Source organism: Crotalus tigris, unplaced genomic scaffold (genome assembly GCF_016545835.1).
Source record: "Crotalus tigris isolate CLP2741 ecotype Arizona unplaced genomic scaffold, ASM1654583v1 scf7180000024370.6872682, whole genome shotgun sequence".
In the NCBI taxonomy this organism is placed as follows: domain Eukaryota; kingdom Metazoa; phylum Chordata; class Lepidosauria; order Squamata; family Viperidae; genus Crotalus; species Crotalus tigris.
In genome coordinates this window covers 3,673,530-3,693,689 of record NW_024100540.1, presented here as the reverse complement: position 1 = coordinate 3,693,689, position 20,160 = coordinate 3,673,530, and the positions used below count along the sequence as shown (strand labels likewise).

The window sequence follows — 20,160 nt, the reverse complement described above, 5'->3', positions numbered from 1 at the left end:
CTTAAATAAAAAAATATTTTAGTAGACTGAAACATACGGTTTTCCAAAATAGAGAATATTTGCTTCTCACTTTTATCTTAAATTCCAGTACGTTCATTGTCCTGATGCATTTGTATATTCTGTTTCTTTTCCAACTGTATATTATATATATGTTAAGTAAAATATGTTCCATCAGCATGCATGTACGTTTCCAAATTATACATGTACTAAATATCTTATTTCTCCCGCTATTTTCTACCTTCCTTTCCCCTTCCCACCTTTTTTTTTTACTACTAGGGCTTATCCTAGTCAATGAGCCTTATTACAATGAGGCTGGTTTTGACAGTGACCGGGGCTTACAAGAGGGCTATGAAAACAGCCGATGCTACAATGAAATGGCTTTGATCCGTGTGGTGCAGTCAATGATGCAACTGCTGCGCAAGCCCGTAGAAGTATTTGAGCAGGAGATCTATGAGCATTTCTGCTGCAACGGTTGGCGCCTGATCCACCGTATTGAGTCCTGGGTGGAGACCAATGAACTGGTGGAGAGGAGCCATGATCACGCCAGTCTGGCAGAGTCTTCCTTTACGCATTCAGCGGGAGGCATTCTGGCCGAGAGTCCTGTAGACAGTATGGGGCCATTGGGAGAGCAAGAGTTAGGGGCTGCAGGAGCAGCTAGCCAACTCTCTGATGGCAAGGAGGAGCTGGAAGACTCCGGTTGTGGAATGTCAACGGTGGCTGCTAGTGACACCCATCAGTGTTCAGACTCTGAGAGCATGGGCCAGGCCAGAGAAGCACATTTTGCCAGAGACATAACAGATGAGGGTAAAGCCGCTCAGGACTCTGCTGCTCAGCCAAGTGTGAAACCAAAGAAAAGGAGAAAGAGCTACAGGAGCTTTCTCCCTGAGAGGAGTGGCTACCCTGATATTGGGTTCCCCCTCTTTCCATTGTCTAAAGGGTTCATAAAAAGCATCCGTGGTGTCTTGCAGCAGTACCGGGCTGCCTTAGTAGAGGCTAGTATCCCTGAGTGGACAGAAGATAAATAAAAAAAAATCAAGTTAGGGACAGACAGGCACACAGAAAGATAGGGGGACACAGGGAGGAAGAACCTAGCAAAAGTTGTTAACAATAAATAGACTGTCTCACTGCACTCCTTCCTCCTTGGCTTGGTTTGTTATAGAGAAGCAGAATTCCATAACTCATTTCAGGCTGTCTTTTTAATCACATTCCAGATGCACAGGATGATTGAGCACACACACACACACACACAATCACTTCCTTCCACCCCCATCCCTTCTCACACAAATGAGCCCCTGGGGCTTGATTCTGTGAAGAGAGGTGCTGTGGTCTTTCCATTTCAGAACTTTAGTGAAGTTGGGATTGGATCTTTCAGCTCCTAGTCAATGAAGTGACGACTCCTTCCTTGTTTGAGTTCTTGGGTGGTGTGGATATTGCTGAAAATGGAGACTGATAAAATTCTGAAAGATCCTTATTCAGTATCTAGTTGGAAAAATGTAATGCTGTAATATTCTTCTACTGCCTGACCTAACTTCACTAAAGTCTATTGATTAGAAGGAAATGAATAGCCCACGTTTCTGCCCTGCATCATTCTTAGTTATTTTCACTGTTGACTATATCTATTGGAACTAAGGGGATGTGCTGTATGAAAGCCACCAAATGATAAATGTAAGCAGCTTACTTTCCTTAATTGCTTAATCTCTTAGTCATGAGGAGCAAGTAAGCACAAGGTAAACTGTATCGATGAGATGAGCACTTGGAATTTTTGGTCTGTCTTAAGTGTACAATAGCATATCTTGTTCCACTTTGCCTTGAAGAGGAATAGTGCATATAGCATAGTTCACTGTTCCCTTGGATACATGAACATTATACAATTAACTATGAACACTAAGGTACCTCAGGATGATTCTCTAAAAATCGCATGGTGCAAACCATAATTTCTGAATTTCTGCTTTCACCTGTGTGCTTGCAAAGTGGCAGTTCTGCCTGATTCTACATCTCCATGGATTCATATCAACTCTGCAGCAACAAAGTCTACATTCTGGTAGACAGTGGGTCTCTCTAATCAAGCATCTTTAAATAAAATCACACCCTTTTCATTAATAATATTCATGGTTCCCAGATTCTGTATAATTTGCTTTAGCTGTTTCCTGGAATGGTATTGTGATGAAGGAGTGGTTGCAGGGAGTGAAAATGCATGTTTCCAACAAATTTCAGTTGGTTAGTTGTCCACATTCCTGCATTCAAAACAGAGTTGCGTTCTATTTTTCATTTGGTGTTTCTTCCATCTTTGCATGGCTTCACATTTATTTACCTTTATTATTCCTACTCTGATAACAACCTAGATGTCCCTCTTAGTCATCCTCCCAAGAGAATAATCCATTTGGAGAACATTGAGGGAAATGACACAAATCTTGTGTTGGCTTGGAATGTAGTAATGAATTATTTTAGTATTGCAGGGTAACATTTGAGAAATGGCAGTTCTCTGTTTTAAGAGCTTGCAGCAGGCAAGCTATCACGGCTCAGGCAATGATGACTCAGAAGAGAGGCCAACTTAATAAAAATTCAGAGTAGTTGGATTGATACAGTCATCGCATGAGGTCAGGGATAGAATTTACCTGTTGCTTGCACTACCAGGCCCGCCATTAATTGTGTAGAGGGGCAGTTCTGAGGTATTGTCACATTTCTTATGCAGATAATGGTACTTCATCTTCCCCAGAGAGAATTAACCAGCTGCCTATCTTAACATGATGTCCCTTTTCAAAAGCCTGCCTTCTTCCAAATTGTAATCATGTAACTGCCCAGTTGGTTCCAAGAGGAACCACAAAAATGGAATTATGCAAGCTACAGGAGAGCCACCTTTCTCAAAACACAATGAAGGACTTGTGTGAATTGCTAGCATTCTACCCCTGCAAAGATTTTGCTTATTCTTTCCTCCTTGGAATCTGCTGACATCTTTTACATTCTCAAGCACTGGCTCCTTTATCCTTGCTGTTCTTCGCCCTTACCAGAGGCATGCACAGAAGTTTACATCCCCCCTCCCCCCTTTAGCTATTGAATAATGTGAAGCTCTAGATTATGCAGTTGCCACTGGGCATATTGCAGCCGTGTAACTTTTTTGGGTGTATGTCTGTAATCCAGAGTGAAGAGACTGTCAAAAGAGACAGACCGCTTATACATACACACCAAGAAGCCAAAGCATGAGGCATATTGTTAGTCTTGAGATGGGCCACATGATTGTGATGTATAAATTAAAATCTTATCTGTTAAGTGCTGGGGAGGGAAGGGGAAAAGAAATATTACTATACTTTATAGACTTGATTCTGTACAGTATTTAAAACCGATGGAGCTGTCATCTCGGGGCAATGCTTAGGGATATGTTACTTTTGCAGCTGTGAATGCTTGGTTGCTTACAATATATGTATAAAGTACTGTGTGATGAATCTTTTTTTACTGGCAAATTTTGTTTGGCTAATTAAGATGCAGTAATAAAGGAGAGAAAGTGGCTTGCCATTACCTTCACCGCTCTTCATAGAGTTGGCTGTTCATGCTGTGTGTCGTTTCAGCTTGAAGTGTCAGGTTTATGTATCCCTGAAACACTGAAAGGGATGTCAGCATGTCAAAAGGGTTTGGGTGACATGTCTTTCCCAGGATCACCATTTATATTATAGGGCTTATGAATGCTATAATACATTCACAAGGAGGTTTTCTCTGGAACCTCCTCCTTGCCTTTAATTCTCATGGTGCTAAACTTCACCATCTCCTTGATTTCACTGTCAGCTTCCTTTACTACAGTTCAAGCTTCAACAATAATTATGCTGATTGTCACAGGATCTGTTAAAAAAAATCCCACTTTTTTCTTGGTTGTTGTATTAATATACATATTACATCATAGTCCTATTTGTATATTTTGCAATCAGAAGGTTCTTTTTTTCTCACTTTGGTCAGTTTTGTATAAGAGAGGCACATTTATGTCTCTCAGAGCATACATAAATTTATGCAACTCAGTAAGGCTTCTTTAAATTTGCACACAATTCCTTTTTTTTTTAACAAGATGCATCAAGAGAGTGTTAGAATATCATAATTTGGTGCAAAGATACTCTTAATGATTGATTTATGACAATCTTCACTTCTGCTCTAGAACAGAGGTCCCCAACCCCCTGGTCCGTGGACCAGTACTGGGCCACAGCATGCCAGCAACCAGTCTGCACTAACAAGCAAAGCCCCATCCGTGAGATGCAGACTGCACACAAAACCACGCACCCTCCGGTCCGTGGAACCAGTCCCTGGTACCCAAAAGGTTGGGGACCTCTGCCCTAGAAGACAACATAAATTATTATGGAAGATACAATAACTGGAGTGACGTACACTATCCTCAAACTAGAATAATCTTGGCCTCAAAATAAGTAAGAGGAAGCACACACATATATTTTGGGCTCTCTAATTTCAGTCCTCTTAAAGGCCTGGGAAGGAAAGAAGCAATAAAGGCCTCTTACCCCAAAGAGTCAATCTACTCTAGCACTTTTAAAAGCTGCTCTAAGCCATCCCCCCCCCCCTTAATCACATAAGATCTTGCAATGATACAGGCCAGGTACAGGCTTGCTTGTCAGGTGCACAATATGAGAACTAGGTCTCATCTGCGAAAACAGAAGTCGGCTGCTTTGCCCTTTTTCTCTTAGAGCTTGGCATGCTGATATAACTCATTTCTGAGTTTAGTCTGCCCTGGATAATGGTTCATTATTTTGAATTACAAATGTTTTCCCTAAGGCTGACACTTTTGTCAGTCATCCAAGCAGCAACTATTTGACTCCATGGTTTTAAAATGGCTGGGAGGCAAGTAGAAGTCTCCCATTGCTACCCCCTTACTATGTTTAGCATGATGTTGCACTGGAAATTGGTTCTTTTATATCTTCCTGTATGTCCCAATAGCCATTATATGTGTTCTCTGCTCTATTTTTTCCTAATAGAGTAAGTAACAATTGCTTGTATTGATGTATTTATCTGGCCTCCACATCCCAGTTTGTGCTTTAAATACTTTTACGCAGTGCCTCTGCCTTGATTTTTGGAAATTTGTAGTAACCAGCCTGGTAACTAGTTTTAGCAAAGCCAGTGTTTATCAAATATAAGATACATATGCCTCATTTTAAGACTTGAGGTATAGTCTCCACTACTTGTAATACATGCTAAATGCAGAAGCCAATTCAACTTGCATGTGCTTTGTACTGCTTTCAAAATCTGTAAGAATCAGCCTAATATTAAACAGTTGAAGTCCAAGTAGATGCTATGCAGACTTCAAAACTTTAGTAAATCCTCTTGAAGAGTTTTATCTGTACATAGCGGTATCAGGGGAATGCTACTCATAACAAAACTCGGTAAAACAAATCTGTTCACGTATGTGCACATCTTAATCACTAGCCATTCAAAATGTGGTCAATGTAATATCTTCTACCCTTACAAAGCTAGTGCTAGAATAAAATCCTATTTGGCAGTTAGCAACACGAGGCCAACCTTGTTTAATCTTAAAAACTAAGTAGGCTTTGGGAGTACCTGTGCTCTCTACTGGACTTGGAAATTGGATAATCATCCCTGAAGGAGATTTCTAGCAGATCTACAGCCCTAAATTCCTCTGGGACTGATTGAAACTTCTGAACTGTTTATCAGGATCCGATCCTACTTTTTTGGGTGGGGGACACAGGCATCAACATATAATACTTCAAAGAATTGCATTAGGGTGGATGAGTAGGAATTCTCAGTTCTGCTTCGAAAGCACTTTAAGCCCACTTATTACAATATTTTATAGGTCCAATATAAAGGCCCTGAATGTAAGTTGAAAGCAACTGTATAGTTAAAGCATCCATTCTCCAAATTCTCCTTTATTATGAGTTCCATACTGCTCAATCCAGAGATTCTGGGAAGTGAAGTGTATGTTCTTTTCATTTTTCACATTTTTAGATTGATGATAATAGCAGTTTGGGCTCTAGTTGTAACTATAGATAAACCTGACACCACAACACTCTCCCCAAACTATCTTGCCCTTAATTATAATTTGTCTGCATTAGCAATTTAAAAAGAAATAGCACGCTACAATAAAAAGATGGGCACTACCCCTCCATTTTTTTTACAGCCACCTTTAATCTACTAATAATTTAACTATAGTTTGTCAGATGGAATGTGTTACTACAAATGTTAACCTGGAATATATGCAAGGAAGGTGAATTCATAAAGGTGCCACTTCGGACTTTTGTGGAAATAACCAAGTTGTTAATTGAATGTGCATCCAATTGAAAAACTGTTGTGTCCTGGAGAAAGTTGGTTGACTGTGTTTCAATTACCTACCTGCATTTGAATGATAAAGGTGGTGAAATGTTAAATTAAGTGCTTTGCCTTTTGATAAGAGCAATCCAAAATCACAGCATGAAGATGACAGACATTAGGGTTTTTCTTCTTCTTTCAAAATAGGCCTTTATTTCATTTCTCCATAGAATTATAATCAACTACATGCAAGGCATGTATGTATGTTTTTTATATTCCTTACAAAATAATAAAATTGGTCCTCCGAGCGGCAAAGGATTAAGACATCTTCATCCAGACAGAAGGGTGTGGGAAGTGGCTTTGGTTTAATCTGAAGGCATACTTTCCTTCTCTTAGAGTAATGCAGAGTAAGGAGACTCTAAACTTGCCTCTATCACTCCACAGCAGCTTAGGGAGAAGTCATGGGCAAGACAAGCTCCTCCACTATTTGCATCACAATTAAAAGTTGCAGTAAAAGATAAGCTGTCCCTGAGAATTATCCCTGTCAATAATGGTGATGGTGTTTTGAATGCAGCATTTGGAGATCTCTTCACAACTTTCCACAGTGTCACAGTATCACAAAACCTTTTCTACGGTTTCTTTCTGATGCTCACTCAGGAGCCATTTATAATACGGGCTAGCCGGTTGTGTATTTGTCCTTGCACTGGCTCACATGTCAACACTTCACCATCTATTGTCATAAACCCCTTGGGCTCTAGGGGCTCCAGCCGAAAGGCTTTCACAGGCAAGTAGTGGACATGAGGGTTGTTAAGAGGCAATGGACTCCCTTTCTCCAAGGCCATGAATAATTTGAGCATTCCCATCCGGGAAATGCCAGCAGTTATATAGAAGAGATGGATGGCATCATCAAACAGTTTGGCTGTGGGAGCAAACAAAAAGTCTGTTCCCAGGTGGGATTGCTGAATGCAAACTATGGAAACGAATTCCTCCTCAGGGATGACAGTCCAGTGCTTGGGAACTGGCTGCTCAAAGGGTACCAGCAAGGAATCTTCCAGCACAGAATCCTCCTTCAGGAGGGACGATGCAGGCTGAGGGAGGATGTTGACAGGAGACTTCCCGTTAGCAGTGGAGACCTGGTGAGGATGCTGAGGTGAGGGGCAGGTATTCACCTCTGTAGGAAGCAAGGAATTTGAGACAGAGCTTTGTACTTCGGCTGGCAGGTAGGAGAGGCGGCCCTTGTAAACTTGGAGTAAAGTGAGGAGTTGGAATGTGCCCACTGTAAAACGGGCACCACCCAGTTTACGGTACCTCTCACTAGTAATGTCCACATCAGAAACAAAACCCCAGCCAAAGCTAAGGAAGGAGAACAGACGCTTGCCTGAGGCCGTGCGGAGGGAGACGAGGTCCATGGGAGAATGCAGGCCTTTACATAAGAAGTAAGTGCAATTCATCAACAGTTCCTCCTTTGCCAAATGACTTTTGCTGTAATGGGGGAAAAGAGGGAAGGACAGCCTAGGTTAAATCATGATTTCCTGAACAAGCTACTCCACGTGCCTTAGTACCTTTTGGGGTATAACATTGCGCTATAAACCCCAATCTATAATTGCAAATTTAGGATTTACATATCATGCTAATGAAAACTGGACAAGCCACTTCATTACTTAGTGGAATGTGTAAACCCACCCATGGGGAGAAGTATAAAGTGGCATAGCAAAGCAGCACAAGACTACTGTTCCAATGTATCTAAGACAAGCATATATTAAAAAATAAGACCTACCATTAAAACAGCCTCCTCTCCTATATCTTACAGGCCCAGCTGACCTCCCCTCTTCTTAATGCCAAGGAGCACATGCATCCTAAATCCCTCCAAATATCACCCCCAAGATAAAATGTTTTAATGTAATAAAAGGAGAAAACCTAAAGTCATCTGGAGTAATCATGTTCACAATGGGTTTGTAGATGTGCTCCTCACAAGCTAGAAAGAACTGCCTTTCTCTGAAGGCAACTGCTACCCCAGAATTGTTTTCCTTTGCTTGATTTCTCCCATCAGAAACTTGCAATATTAAACTTGGAGGAACAGCTGACCTCATAACTGCAAGATCTTCTGTATCAAAGATACTCTATGTGAATGCCACTTATGTGATGCTACTTGCATATGACAAGATTATTATTGCAGTGGGTAGCAAACCTCGTACGGAAATAATACATTCTAGTACATTCTAGTACAATCTCAACACTTCAGAGGTAAATGACCTCTTACAATTGCCTTTAGCTAAAAGCCTCTTCCAACAACCAAAATAAGATTTAAGATGCTATTGTCACAGCAGTAGCAGTTTAGGCTAAATGTGAAGATTGTCAACGACTCCTTCTTGAATATTAGCGATGGATGTGCACAGCATCATGCTACAAATGATGCTGTTCAACTTCTAGAAGCTGAGAGATCTCCAATATTTTCCCGTTTTAATTTGAAGAAAAAAGCACCTAAATTTTCAGCAAAGAAAGGAAGAGTGAAGAGATGTAGAGGACATCATCTTCACAAAAGCAAGTCATCCATGCCACCATAAGCAAAATCCAAAAGAGGGCTGTCATGAATTGTCCCCATGTTGATGCCACATTTGAAAGCAAAGTTCTCTCTGGAATTCTTGTAACCTTAACCTTCCTTCTAATAACTATAACTAGAGTTCAAAGAGATTTGGTAGTTGCCCTGAGGGAGGTTTTACCACTGCCATTCTAGAACCTTTACATTGATTCTGAATAGGCTTGAGACGGAAGCTCCCGTGTCAACCTGGGGCTTTCCTGAAGGCCTCTGCTGGTGAAATGGAGGCCAGGGACAACGCATGTGAGCAGCGGCAAGTGGCCGCAGGAGAAGTGGGCTGGCAGTGGCCACATGTGCTCCTGCTGGACAGGGTGTTGGTGCCACCGCCACGAGGGAGGCAGGTGTCAGGGCATGGGAGGCCTGGCTGTGGGGGGCCTGAGGTAAGTGAATGCGTGGAGCATGGGACAGCTCCATCCCCTCCCCAACCTGCCTCACCTCACCTCGTGGCAGCAGCACCGTGAACAACCAGACGGAATGGGCAGGCAGCCAGCTGCACAGGGCTTAACTAGGGATTATTTTGGGGCTAGGGCTTATATTAGGCATATGCGTAAAAATCAAGCTAGGGTTTATTTTGGGGATAGGCCTTATTTTCGGGGAAACACGGTATGTGTCAAAATGTCAGTGGGTTGGCAATGGTGGTACTCCCTGTGGATGATTGCTAGGAGTTTCTGACACATGAGCAGCTTTGTAGTACTTCCCCCCTCCTCCCAAATACACCCATCACAGGATTTTCCAATAAGAGAGGATCCACAGGCACCAGTTTGAGAGAATTAAAGAGGAAAATAATTCAATAGGAATTTATATGCATTAGTGTATGGATAGTTAAAATAATGAAAGTAGAAGACTGCAAACAATTGGAAGTCTTTAGAGATAGAGAGACTGATCAACAGTTATAATTTGAATATAAGTTTCTTAATGTAATTAAAAGACCATGAAAGAAAACTATTTGGACTTGCTTACAGAATGGATTGTCATAGAAGACAAAAGGGCAAGTGGGACATAAAGAGATCAGTTGAGCACTTCCAGTTGGCTTCTAGTAAAGGAGGAGTCTTCTTGTTGGGCCCAGTAGAGGGCAGAGATCAGAAAGTGAGGGCGACATTTGAGGATGTGGGGAGAGCAGTTTGTAACTTCCAAAGTCCCATAGAAGACTTATTTTCCAGTATTTGAGAAGCTTAAACTTGCCTTTCAAACCTACTCCTATCCACAAGAATAAAAGTTAAAAACAACCATACTGCTAAAGTTAGCCATTTTGTTTTCTAGGGAGAGGTTCCTCCACCCACAAACAGCATGTTTTTCCGGCCTGAGCTAATTTGACCCAAGTTCTTCAAATACTCCAGCCTACCTGGAATTACTCTGAAGCATTCACCCTTTCTCAGTTTAATGAGGCAGAGTTGCCATAAAATGACACTGGTTTCTTTGAAGGAAGATAATAATAAGACAATATTGTAAACTTTGATAGGAGGGCTCATGCATTTTATGCCTACTTGGAAACAAGGCCGTTGAGCATAATAGGAGTCTTGCTATTAGAAAGTGCACCATCAGCAATAAAGTTTTGCAATAAGAAACAGGAAACAGATTTCACTGGCCTGGATCAATGCCAGGGGTGTGGCTGAGGTCCAACTTGTGTAAAAAGAATACTGCTGTTGGGAAAAATCTAGATTAAATAACCATTACATTCATATACGTACACATCTTAAAATAATTTCTGTAACACAGTTTCAATACAAATGATTTCTTCAAGAATAATTTGGAGAGTTATCACTCAGCATGATAAATCTGCAAGTAATTTCTGCATGATTAAAATAAGTTAAGTATTAGATATCTCAGTTTGCATCTCACCTTTCCTCCCTCTGAAGGTGATCGCATTTTGACCCCGGAGCATTCCTAGATGCCAATGATAACAGAAAGACTTTAGGATTTCACACTTTGCACTTTTAACTAACTTTCTAAAATGTCTGGTCAGCCTTTTTTCGAGACCATGGGAATAGAGAATTCCTTTCAGATATCTTAGCTCATTTATCAAATTCAGAAGTTCAATGAACCAGTTAGGGCAAGGGAAAAGCAACCAGATGCCTTCTAAATTTCAACTCCTATCCACTTTGGCTGGCGATAAGTGATAGCACCCTCTGTCCTGGAGAGATTTCATGGAAGAGTCAGTGGAGCATCCAGTTGCAGAAGCAGGTGATTGAAATACAGCCCACAAAGAGCAGAAATGAGGAAAAGGGATGGAAAATGATCAGAGTAGTGAATAATTAGCTTTCTCTGCCTGATGCTCTCCCTAGCTGAGTCAAATGCATTTGAATGTACCATGCTGAAGAAGGCAGGGTTGATATGTATCTAACGCTTAAGAGTGACTCACTTTCCCACTGAGGCTAAGTTTGACAGCACCCAGACTTGTTGTCGTGGCCTTGTTTCTCCGCCATGATGATAGTAGAGCATTTATCTTAGAGAATGCCAGGTGGCTGAGCCAGTGTAACAGAAAGGAAAATAGCCTCTTCAGAATACCCTCAACACACCTCATTCACCCTCCCTTCTCAAAGTCCTGGGGGGGAGTGGGGATTAGCCACAGAGCAGATGGAAGAGGAGGCCTGCTGTGCAAAGGGCAGAGGCCAGTACAGAGGGGCATGGGAGGGGCTGTAGCTTCTGGGAGATTATTGAAAGCTGAGCCAACAACTAGGAATGAAGGAAGCTTTGCAAGATAACAACTTCCCCCATCTCTCTTTAGAATGACAGATGATACCAACCCAAGGAAACACTATGCACCCTGTCTGTCAGGGGAAGGGTCGGTGTGAAACTGCTCTACCAATGGCTGCCTTGCAAAGCAGAAAGAAGGAGTGGTTTTTGCTCCAATCAGAAAGGCCCACACACTCTCAGGCACCAATAGAAGACCAGGCAAGGTTTTCATCTGGCAGATCGTAGATCTTGGGTTGGTATTGTGGCCGTTCTTTGTGATGAGCAATGTAAAAGGTTGCATAAGAATCACAGAGTCTTGGGCAAAAAAAAAATTGGGCATAACACAGAATTAGAGAAATGGCAAAATCTATGGGAAAGAAATTATAAACTGACAGTGGCTACATTATACTGTATAAAGAAAACCTATATAAAATGTTTTATAGATGGCATTTTCACCTGCTAGATTAGCAAAAATGTTTAAAAATATGTCTAGGAAATGCTAGAAATGTACATATCACTTGTGGTGGACTTGTATAAAAGCAAAAAAAAATGGACTAAAATACATACGTGGTTAGAAAAAATGTTAGGAAAACATACAGATTTTAAACCTGAACTTTTTTTACTAGGCATAATGCTAGAAAAGTTTGATAAACAAAATGTATATTTAACATTACATGTATTAACTGCAGTGAGGATTATATTTGCACAGCACTGGAAAAATGAGACACCACCATCGAAGGAAGCGATAATTAAGAAAATATTGGACTGTGCAGAAATGGGCAGACTTACATTGAGAATCAAAGGAAAAGACGACACAGTATACTTTCAAACATGGAACTTATTTTACCAATGGTTGGAAAAGCAAGATAGAGAGTAAGAACTTAATCTTTATGACTAGGCAAAATTAACCCAGACAACACGTTGTTTATTAAGCACGGATAAATTGTAATGATAGAAAACCAATAAAATACTTTTTAAAAAAATTTAAAAAAAAAAAGAATCACAGAACCTTCACTACAAAATTTGAGGTGCAGAATCTGTCTAACAACAGCAACGTAAAGGCACTGACTATTCCTATTTAAAGGAAGCTAAAGCAGAAGGCAGTACTGTCTAATCTCAAGAAGTTTAGTCCTGTGACTGAATAAATGGATGGAAACTACAATACTACAAAATGGATGAAAACTACAAGAACCGGCTTCATCCTATTACATTGGCCTGTCCCACCTGGTCAGGCAGGGAAGATATATTGCAGGCCCCCATTGGCTAAAGCTAAAGCACTTTGATTGGCAGGGTCAAGGAATAGAGCCTTCTCTGCCATTGCACACCCTGTGGGATATTCTCTCTCTCTCACACACACACACCCGCCCAAGATGAGACAGGAATCCCTCACTCTCCTGTTAAAGCAGTGTTTCCCAAACTTGACAATTTTAAGGCATGTGGACTTCAACTCCCAGAATTCCACAGCCAGCATTGCTGGCTCTGGAATTCTGGGAGTTGAAGTCCACATGCCTTAAAATTGTCAAGTTTGGGAAACACTGTGTTAAAGTATGACTCTGCCACCTCGTGTGGGCAGCCCAGAGGAACATGCAGCGATGGACTGGCTAGTGCCCCAAGAGCCCTCCCTGTGCCTTTTAATTAACGTTAACAATGTTTTATTATCCTTGCCTCTTTCTATTTTTTTTAAACTTTCACATATTGTTTTTATATTTTAATATTATGTTGTCTATTACCCAGAATGTCTCCCTGAGAGAGATGGGTAGTTCAGAAATGAAAAATAAATAAATAAATAAATAAAAACTATCAAGAAAACCCAAGTTACAGATCAAACTAGAACCTTAAAAACATTCAGAAGAGGGCAACAGCAATCCCTTTCATTGCTAGAAAAACTACAGGGTTGTGTTCATGAGCCAAGTTCAATTCAAGGGAGACTGCGTTGCCAGGAGGACAGAAGGACTTTCCTTCTATTTCTCTTCTAGTTACTCACTAGTCTGCGCTAAGAGTAGGGATGGCCCTGAAAGAGTGTGGCCTCATTTGTAATAGTACAAGGAGTGCCAGTAATCTTTAAGAATACATCTTACCTAGCATAGTGATTAAGTGAAGAAGCTAAAGCATTCCCAGATCCTCCTGGGAGAATGCAGAGAGGCTTCTGGATCGCAGTCTTCCAGTCAGGACGCTCCATCAGGCCATTGATCACCTAAAAGACACAGATGACAGCCAGTCAGAGGAAAAGGAAAGTCCGGTTTTGCATCTGAACTGAACTCCAGCTGCAATGATGGATGATGACTACTGAAGCGGCCAGTCACTTTCAACATACTTATTGGGACAAAGGGTCTATGTGGGAGCAAGAAAGAGAAAGATACCGATTTGGGAGTGTGATTCAAATTTGGGTCAGCCTTTACAGTATAATCAAGATGCAAGGCTGGAAATAAGTCTTGCTGAACTAAAAAAAACACTGGGACTTCTAAACTAGAGCTTTTCCATTTTTTTCCAGGATGCTAAAACTATTTGGGTTTTTAAATAAAAATTAAAAAAAATCCCAGGATCCCTGATCAAGAAGCAGAGCACCTGAGCAAGCTTTTCTCTTTTATTTTTTTGCCTGTACGGAACCTCTGTTGTTGTTGAGAAACTCCACAGAAAGCAGTTTGAAAGTCCTTGCTTTGAGCAACCAGCATTCAATGCTATAAGATTTAATTTAATCATGACAGGTTGAAATAAATATGCAGTAATGGCAATAATCTCCCCGTTATTCCCACATTCTCTCCAATAGTGCTTATGACAAAGCTATAAAATCTGCCAGTTCGAACAATCTGACTTAACTTAAAATTCACTATATTCTGCTTCTTGGATTCAGCATCGCTATTTGAAATTGTACGATTGTTTTACCTTCTGCTCCTAAAAAGAGGATCTCGATCTGGGATCAGAGTAGGATGGTCAGAAACACTGAGAGGAGTTCTAGTAAGATATGGCAAAAATTCTGTCCTGAAGTCCTGGAGGAGAATGACTCCCCCCATCCCCGCTTTTATCCATTCCTCACCCTGCCTCTCTGCTACCCTTATGGCTCCCACTGAAGTCAGTTAGAGGAAATTCACCCCATTAGCTCCAGAGCCAAAGTAATTTAAATTAGGAGGATTTGTTTCAAAACCATGGGAGTATACAATCATCCGGACTCATGGCTTCTTTCTTGAAGGGCATCAAGAATTTCTCCCCAGCTGTGAAGATGAGGGAAATTCTTTTCTTGTAAAAAAAAAAAAAAAGTGAAAAAAGAAACCCAGGCAGATTCTCGAGTCTGCTTTCTGAAGCATCTCTGCAAATATGTTCAGTTCATCCTTCTAAAGATGAAAATAAAAAAAAACCTGTTCATTCCCAGTTTAACTTTTGTATCATTAATTAGGAGATCAAGCCCAAGTTCAAAATCATGAACACAAGTGGTAAAATAGTAGAGAAATAAAATTGCCACTCCAAATATAACCAATTTATTTGAAGTGTGAACATGTAAAAAAATATTTAGCTAAATGTAGTTGAGTAGTATTTTGAAATGATAGTTTTAAAAAAAGCCCATTGTACTCCCATTCTGTTGTTGCTTCCTCTAAATAAGCATTGTAGTTTCTCTAAGGCACTAAATAATAAAAGATTAAGAAACTAAGTATATATCATAAATATCATTGTAACTGAAATAATGTATTATACCAACACTGAGAATATGGAGCAATAAATAGGCTACAGAGTTAAATATAATAATATCTTAAAGGACCTCTATTCAAAGTTTATGGATACATTTTTAGTTCCTTTCAATGCCTCTCATTTAATCACTATTATGTGTATTCTTTTCTGATTTTATTGGCATTATTTAGGATTGTATTTCATCATGTCTTCGGGTTGTTTTGTTTCACCAATAAAATACTTTTTTTAAAAAAATGAGGAGAGTGAGCAGTAGCTAATAATTTATACAAAAAGAGAAAATTCAAAGTAGCAAGGAAGATTTAGTCTGAAAGTGAGGCCTTTACTATGAAAAGATTGAAAGCAGATCAAGAGTTTTTTACTATTATTTTAAAATAAAAGTTTAATTATGGAACATTATCTCAGGTTATTTTATAAAGAACAAACAATAAATGCCCTTTACTTATCCCAGCCACTACTTGGGTGACCGAAGTCAAAATGCACAGAAGTGAAAATCTTACTGCAATCTACAGGTACCAATTGTTGCCTTCTGTTTAATTATGAATGATCAAAGATTCTGGCCCAATATCAGTATTTTCAATCTGTATTAATTCAGTCACTTCTACTCTCCTGTTTCAAAATGGTAGGCTGAATCAGAACAGTCACTAGCTGGAAGAATACTAACAACCTATATCCATTTCTCTTCTGGTGTAATGGAGCCAGGATACCATAAAGTCCCTACAACCATCTGCCCCATTCATTACCTCATGAAGCAAGCCATCTCCAGCCATAATGACCACAGCATCCCATTTGGACATGTCCTCATTCCTTGCCAAATCCCAAGCATGATTGTGTTTTTCTGGGGAGAAAGACAAAAGCTTGTATGTCTTGTAGATGATGTTTTAATTTGGATGGACTATAGGTTTTAAATTAATCCACAAATACACAACTGTCTTTCTTCTTACATTCTTACATCTCTCTCTCTCTCTCTCTCTCTCTCTCTCTCCCTCCTCTCTCTCTCACACACACAAACAATTACTTATTTGAACCTAATACCTGAAGCACAAAGATTTGTTTACCAATATATACATAACTCTTCCTTTCTGTTTGGCCACTATTATTGTTAAATATTTGTTGGGTTGATTTAATCAACTCCCTTGTTTATTTATTTGCTAAAAGCAAATTTTAAAGAAAGTGATCTGATATTGGGCAGTTAAAGGGAAAAAAAAGAAATCAACAAATCTAATCCAGTATGAATACAAGGATAGAATATGGCAAACTGTCTTATGACACCTACTGAAGGAATCTGGAAAGATCTTAAGATTTGGGGAGGGTTCCACATGACAAGGTGGAGGTCCGTCAGATAACCTGGCCCTAAGTTATTGAGAATTATATTAATTAAGCCACTGTTTTAAAGTGAGCCCAGAAACAGACTGGATACCAGAGAGGTTGACAAAGTTGAAGCATAAGGTAGTCAGATGATTGGAGTTTCTAAGTTAGTGCTGTACAATTACAATTTTCAGACTTGTCCTATTCTCCAAATCCAGCATCCTTCCACTATTGTGGTCTTTATTTCCCATAAGTTTAACTGGGATGATAGTTTTAATTTATTTATACATGTTCTGATTTTTTATAAAATAAATTACACAGTTCATTGTTATTATAACCCTCCACATGAGGAGAACTGGAGCAGGTTGAATTAACTACCTACTTTCATACACTGAAACTGCAAAGTGTTCTACAATATAAGAGTACCAACAATGTCACTCCACCCAGGCTTGGCCAAAGGCAAAATAAGTGAACAGAACTGGAAACAGAAGTCTGAGCCATATCTACAGATAGTCCTCGACTTACAACCACAATTGAGCCCAAAATTTCTGTTGTTAAGTGAGATATTTGTTAAGTGAGTTTTGTCCCATTTTACAACTTTCCTTGACACAGTTGTTAAGTGAATCACTGCAGTTGTTTAGTAACACGATTGTTAAGTGAATCTGGCTTCCCCATTGACTTTGCTTGTCAGAAGGTTGCAAAAGGGGATCACATGACACACACACACACCCCAGGACACTGCAGCCGTCATAAATACGAACCAGTTGCCAAGCATCTGAATTTTGATCATGTAACTACGGGGATGCTGCAGTGGTCATAAGTGGGAAAAAACGGTCATAAGTCGCTTTTTTCAATGCCGTTGCAACTTTGAACGGTCACTAAATGAACTTTAGTAAGTTGAGGACTACCTATACTAAACTAATTTCCCTAAGTTGCTCTGAGCCAGCCACAAGGCTCACCAGTGACAAACTTATGGAATCCTATGCTGGCTTCTGTCAACATTGGCTGAACTTGTGATGTGAATAGATTCAGGGCCTGTCCTGCTCCACTCCGTGGGTTCAGCAGCACTATCACCTGGCACTTCTGAGGAAGTAACCCGTATATTCCTCCTATGTAAAGAAACAAAAAAATGGGAGAATTGAAAATTAATGTCAAGAAAAAGTGTAACATAGTATAATATTACTTTGTGTAGTATAGTGTGCGCACACAAACATAGAATAGAATAGAATAGAATAGAATAGAATAGAATAGAATAGAATAGAATAGAATAGAATAGAATAGAATAGAATGGAATGGAATGGAACGGAATGGAACGGAATGGAACGGAACAATAGAGTTGGAAGGGGCCGTGGAGGACTTCTAGTCCAACCCCCTGCTCTGCTGCTCACACATGCACCTAGGATCAAAAGAATGAGAAGGTACAGGGTCAGCATGATGTGCTGGCTCAGTAAGTCCAGGAATTGAGGTCCCACCATTTTGGAATAGCAACAAGTTGGGGAATACAGTTCAAAGTCAGGTCAAAGCAACTAAGGTGCCTTTTGCTGCAATTCAGGGTAGTCCATTTTACTTGCTAAATTCTTATTAACATAGTATGTAAAGCATTTTTCATGCTAAAAATAATGAGTGAAATGACTTGACCTGAGCCCCAATTAACTGATTTTCCCCTGTTGCTTACAGCTTTTAGTTGCCTTGATTTTGTTTTCATTTCCATTGTTTTTATTGTTTGCTATGAGCTTTTCTTAAAAAAAAAAAAAAAAAGCAGAATACAGCAATGGTGATTTTGCCTTGTCTTTACAAAGAAAGAGTGCTACAGTGTTACCAATGTAAGAAAATTCCTTCCGTCTCTCATTTTCCTTGGATTGGGCCGGTTGCCAGGCTTTCTGACTTTACACCAGTGTTTCTCAACCTTGACAATTTTAAGGCATGTGGACTTCAACTCCCAGAATTCCACAGCCAGCATTGTTGGCTGTGGAATTCTGGGAGTTGAAGTCCACATGCCTTAAAATTGTCAAGGTTGAGAAACACTGCTTTTACACTTTGCCTTAGCTCCATGGCCAGCAAGACCATGTTCATATCCATTCAATGCCCCTCCCTATTTGCCCTGGTCCATGACAAAAAGGCAGCCCCCAAGATTAACTCTTTTGACAATCCACTTTGGAGATCGAGTCATTCCTTCACACAGTCAGGAGACAGCTTAGCACAGGGGTGCCACATTCCCTCTTCTCAATCATGCTCTTCTCTTTACTATAGTAGCTCTCTCATGAACAGGAAAAGAATGAGCAAAGCAAATATATGTTTTCTTTAGGTATGGAATTGGTTGAATGTTGGGGAAAAGTTAGAAGTACCTGGGGTCATGATAATCTAAAATAAAACGTAATCAGACACACACACACACACACACACATTTAAGTCAGCTCTCAGGAAGAGGAAATTCAGAAATAGTGTTTAGGGAGGTCAGAATGACTGGGGCCTCAAGACAGACTGCTAGAGAAACTCTTTAGTGTTCTGTGCACAAGGGGTTTGTCCAGGTCCTGGTTTTGCTCCGCTACTGGATAATTTCTAGCCTAGAAATGGTGCAGGGAGAATAATCAGTAACGTATTTCTTTTTCTCTTCAATTTTCTTTCATTCCACTAGTACCTGCCAATAGGTCTTCTTCAAGTTTTGCGAATCCTTTTTGGAAATGGAACAACAACACATGCAGTGTGAAGCTAGAATGACAACTAGCTGAATGTCTGGTTTTTTTACTCCTTTGTTAATTAGCTGAAGAGGAGCATTTCTCAGTACATCAGCACTTCGCCGCTTTGCAAGGAGGACTGCACTGAGGAAGTGATGGTTACGTGGGGAGTGTGAAACAGTGGCCCTGGGATCCATGTCAAAACTTTCATGGATCCCACAGCCACTCTTTCACACGTTTCCTGCAGAAAAATCATTGAAATGCATATTCCAAAATAGATTGTGTGCATGTTTTCAGATCTATACTTCTTCCATTAGATTAATATCTTTATTGTCGATGACAAATTTGTTGACCAGCCCCAGATATTACACAGCTTGAGTTCAACAGGCAATATTGCACTTAATTCAAAGCCATCTTCCATTTTTCTAACTCATCATCCTGAGCCAGATTTATGAGACTGCAGAATTCCCTAGGGAAAAATAGTATCATCACTATCATCTCCCCCCCCCCCCATCTAGAGCTAAGAAAGAAGCAGCCTCACCGAGAATTCATTGTCAGGCCCTATTTATTCTATGTACCAATTATTTTTGAGCACAAAGGCTGTTACTAGCTCTGGTTCCTGGTCACAATACGAAACGGGAGGGTTCCTATATTTGCTAAGGCGCAAGCACATATCACACAATCCTCTGAAAGGCATAAATGACTAAGGAGTGGAATGCTGAGACTTGCAGCTTTGAGCATCATCAGTCCCATCAAAAGATCACTGGCTTTGTGAACAAAAGACATCCTTCCCTTTAGATGTGCCTACTCAACCCTGTGCAAAAATCCCTCTCCTTGGCTGATCTCGTTCACTTTACTGGTATCCTGCTTACTGACCTCATGTGAAGCACAAAGGCACAGATTGGCAATCTATGAGAAACATTGATTTGCTTAGCAATCCACCCTGTTGATAGAGGAAAATGACCCCACTCTACCTCTCTG

General features: G+C 40.3%; 2 protein-coding genes across 6 annotated transcripts in view; one reads left to right on the top strand and one right to left on the bottom strand.

Moving 5' to 3' along the window:
• Positions 1-3,519, top strand: part of UBE2O (ubiquitin conjugating enzyme E2 O) — a 93,014-nt gene extending 89,495 nt beyond the window's left edge. For both annotated transcript variants that reach the window (XM_039327987.1, XM_039327986.1), the window contains exon 19: positions 277-3,519. In XM_039327987.1, the coding sequence (XP_039183921.1) occupies positions 277-1,025 (749 nt within the window). In that variant the 3' untranslated portion in view covers positions 1,026-3,519. The remainder of the gene's footprint in view (positions 1-276) is intronic.
• A 2,590-nt stretch (positions 3,520-6,109) lies between these two features.
• Positions 6,110-20,160, bottom strand: part of SPHK1 (sphingosine kinase 1) — a 34,942-nt gene continuing 20,891 nt past the window's right edge. For 3 of the 4 annotated variants that reach the window (XM_039327992.1, XM_039327995.1, XM_039327994.1), the window contains exons 2-6: positions 17,464-17,613; positions 15,940-16,034; positions 13,597-13,712; positions 10,685-10,729; positions 6,110-7,731 (exon numbers count right to left, since the gene is read on the bottom strand). In XM_039327992.1, coding sequence (XP_039183926.1) covers positions 6,903-7,731; positions 10,685-10,729; positions 13,597-13,712; positions 15,940-16,034; positions 17,464-17,613 — 1,235 coding nt within the window. In that variant the 3' untranslated portion in view covers positions 6,110-6,902. The remainder of the gene's footprint in view (positions 7,732-10,684; positions 10,730-13,596; positions 13,713-15,939; positions 16,035-17,463; positions 17,614-20,160) is intronic. The other variant, XM_039327993.1, reaches the window with a different exon arrangement.